The 2,852-nt window shown below is 36.9% G+C and overlaps 1 protein-coding gene across 1 annotated transcript; it reads right to left on the reverse strand.

Annotated features, from left to right (window-relative positions):
* Positions 1-647: 647 nt before the first annotated feature.
* On the reverse strand, positions 648-2,630 carry LOC121965290 (phospholipase A1 member A-like). The gene is made up of 2 exons (XM_042515445.1): positions 2,156-2,630; positions 648-1,236 (listed from the first exon to the last, which is right to left on the reverse strand). The coding sequence occupies exons 1-2, from the start codon at positions 2,220-2,222 to the stop codon at positions 1,010-1,012; spliced, it is 294 nt and encodes a 97-aa protein (XP_042371379.1). The 5' UTR covers positions 2,223-2,630; the 3' UTR covers positions 648-1,009.
* Between the last annotated feature and the right edge of the window lie 222 nt (positions 2,631-2,852).

The following is a 2,852-nucleotide window of genomic DNA, read 5'->3' on the forward strand; positions in this document are numbered from 1 at the left end:
TATTTAGAAATATGTGTATGTGTATGCTGGGGAGTTTTTGATGACAGTTTAATTAGGTATTAAAAGGGTAGGATTAAATAATTTTAGACCTCTTCTTACTCCCTTTCGTACCTGTACATTGATGCAATCAATGGATGGAATTCATCATGTCCCTTTTTTCTCTCTCTTTTGTTGATATGGTTTTAACTACTGTTTTTATTGTATTTTACATGTTTGAAATAAAGACATCAATCAGTCAATGAATATTCTTTAGAGCATGTGTTGATGAGGTTCTTGTGAACATAAAATCTTAAAACGTAAACACATATATTGTCTAAAATTATGTAAAGAGCTGTCTTTTTCTTATATGTCTTACACACTGTATGTCATCTATTTGGCCCAGGATTGCTTGAATATTTGTCTAAAATTTTCCTTTTTTTTCCTACATGAGTTGCATCTCTCATTCCGTTAATGCCTAAAAATGACAAGAACAGTGCATTCACTTTGTGGGGACTTTCCAAAAATGACTGATCTCCTGTTTGTTTAGGCTCAGGACTTAGAGATGTTTCAAAGACACTGAAAGGGTGCATATTTTTTTAATGACATTAAATAATTGTGATTTAAAAAAAAAAAATCACAGTTAAAGCTTTAAAAATCAGTTATTGTTTATTTTTTTTATTTATTATTATTTAAAAACCAATAGCTCAACTAAGCTACTTTATCAGGACTGTAAGTGCTGTATGATTTGACAAAAAAAAGAAAAATGAAATAAAAAAAAACCCGAACTGTCATCACATTTTCGTGCATCAATCTTGGTAAATCCAGGATGATGCATAGAAATCATAACAGTGACATCATCACATTTTTCATCCTTTTTTTCCCACTTCAAGGCAGTAAAGAGCACAAACAAAAACACAGATGTGGAAAAATGTCAAAGAAACATAACTGTTGTAACTTCTTCAGAAAGGTGAGTGTTCATGTAGGAGCTCATCGCTCACAGTCAGAGGCTCACAGAGAAAACAGGGCCTCCTCACCTGTAGCCGTGGATGATGACCTTTGTCGGGCGAGAGACGTTGAAGTAGGATGGCCCCTGCTGTGTGTCACCGAGAGACTCATGATCGAACATTTGAGCACAGTCCATGTTTGTCCTGGTCAGCAGCAGGTACTGGACCTGCAGTTTGACCCTCTGCTGCCGGTAATCCAGCCAGGTGGTGTTATTGAGGTCAGCGCACTCGTCATCTCTCTTTTCCTCCACGCCTGTTTGATCAGGAGGACATATAATGTTGAACATCAGAAAACAGCAAACATGTTTGATTCAGACAATAAAATATTCAATTTTGTGTATTTGACATCGGATGAGGGGAAAATTTAATGTAACAAGCCCGCTCTTCTATCTAATACTGCATTTAAATACACATCAAATTACCAGATCAATTGTAATCGAAATATTTGTTGGGAGGGAACAAAAGATGATGATACGATGATGATGATAAGAGACTAACCAATGGAAATTGGTTTAATTTTTTTTTTTAAACATGAAGAATAAGGCAAGTAACAACAAGAAATGTCTCCCAAATTGCAAGAAATTAGAGAGAATTACAAGGAAATTACCTGAGAATTAATTTAAAGATGAAGAAAATTTAGAAATTCAATAGAAAATGTCCAGAAAACTACATGTGTAATTATTTTAACCATATATTTAAAATTTTGTTACACAAAAAAAATGTATACTTTTTTTCCTTTTTTTTATGGATTTTTTTGGGTCATTTCCTTGTTTGTTTTCCACTTTAACTTTTCTTAAAAAACGAATTTCCCTCTAATTTCTTAGGCTGTGTCTTGTTAAGTTGCTGTTTCTGTTTTTTACCCGTCCTTTGAAAGAAGAAGGTTTTAAAGAGTTAAACACATAAAGTACTGAATTTCTTGTCCATCTGATAATACAAAAGTTATGCCATTGTGCAGTCAGAAATTGTGTTTCAAATGTATTATTCTCTATTATAAAAGTAATTAGTAGTGTATTACGGTAACAGAAAGTGTTAAGTGTTACACAGGTTCATACAAAGTTCAGTCCCCTTTTTCCTTTTCTGTTTCACTCAAACATCCTCACATAAACTCTTGCAAGAAATACACAAATAAAAGGTGATGCAGGGAAAAAATATTCTGTGTTTTCTTGACTTACCTACCACCAGTGTTGTGATGCAGACTGCCAGCACACAGAGGAAGATCTGCTTGTGTTTCCAAAGCATTTCTGTTGAATCACACAGCTGACTGAGACAAGTAGCTGCCTTGGAGCTGCAGTTAGCGTCTAACGTTTCTCAGCTGTTCTCTTCAGCCCCAGATTGGTCAACTTTGGGCTTTGAGAAAAAAAATCCCGGCTCTGTGCAGTGTTGTAACTCTGGAGCGACTACTCAGCATTTAACTGGCATCCAGCTGGCACGACAGCAGGACGGGAATCCATATAAAGCAGTCCAAACACATATGTTTCTTATTATGTTTCTTTTCTTGTAAAGCTCCTCTACAAACCCTCTACTGTCCTGTTCCTCAGTGCTCACGTTTGTCAGTGGGTGTTTATTTTTCCCCCTCCAGACTGGGTTTGCACTGGGCCGACAAGTGGCTGAAGCGCTTTGCCTGGCGGTGAAGCCATGACCTCATTGGCGTTCAATGGCTGTTTGTTTGAAATGCTGGACTCTGGCCTGGCTGCCCACTGGTTTGTGTGAGGGCAGTTCAGTGTGTGTGTGTGTGTGTGTGTGTGTGTGTGTGTAAGGAGGGGGTCACCCTGTTGTGTCTGTGTGAAATCAATAATTAGCTGATTGATTGTTCCACTCTCAATACTCTTACGTAATCAGTGCTCTATGTATGTATGTTGGACTGGGGAA

The sequence above is a fragment of the Plectropomus leopardus genome, unplaced genomic scaffold (genome assembly GCF_008729295.1).
Source record: "Plectropomus leopardus isolate mb unplaced genomic scaffold, YSFRI_Pleo_2.0 unplaced_scaffold19416, whole genome shotgun sequence".
Classification (NCBI taxonomy): domain Eukaryota; kingdom Metazoa; phylum Chordata; class Actinopteri; order Perciformes; family Serranidae; genus Plectropomus; species Plectropomus leopardus.

What these genes read in the sequence shown, in the direction of transcription:
- LOC121965290 (XM_042515445.1), bottom strand. Translation starts at nt 2,222, where the DNA reads ATGCTTTGGAAACACAAGCAGATCTTCCTCTGTGTGCTGGCAGTCTGC. An exon ending in CATCACAACACTGGTGGTAG is followed by an intron (nt 1,237 to 2,155) that starts GTAAGTCAAGAA and finishes CTGATCAAACAG; the next exon opens with GCGTGGAGGAAAAGAGAGAT.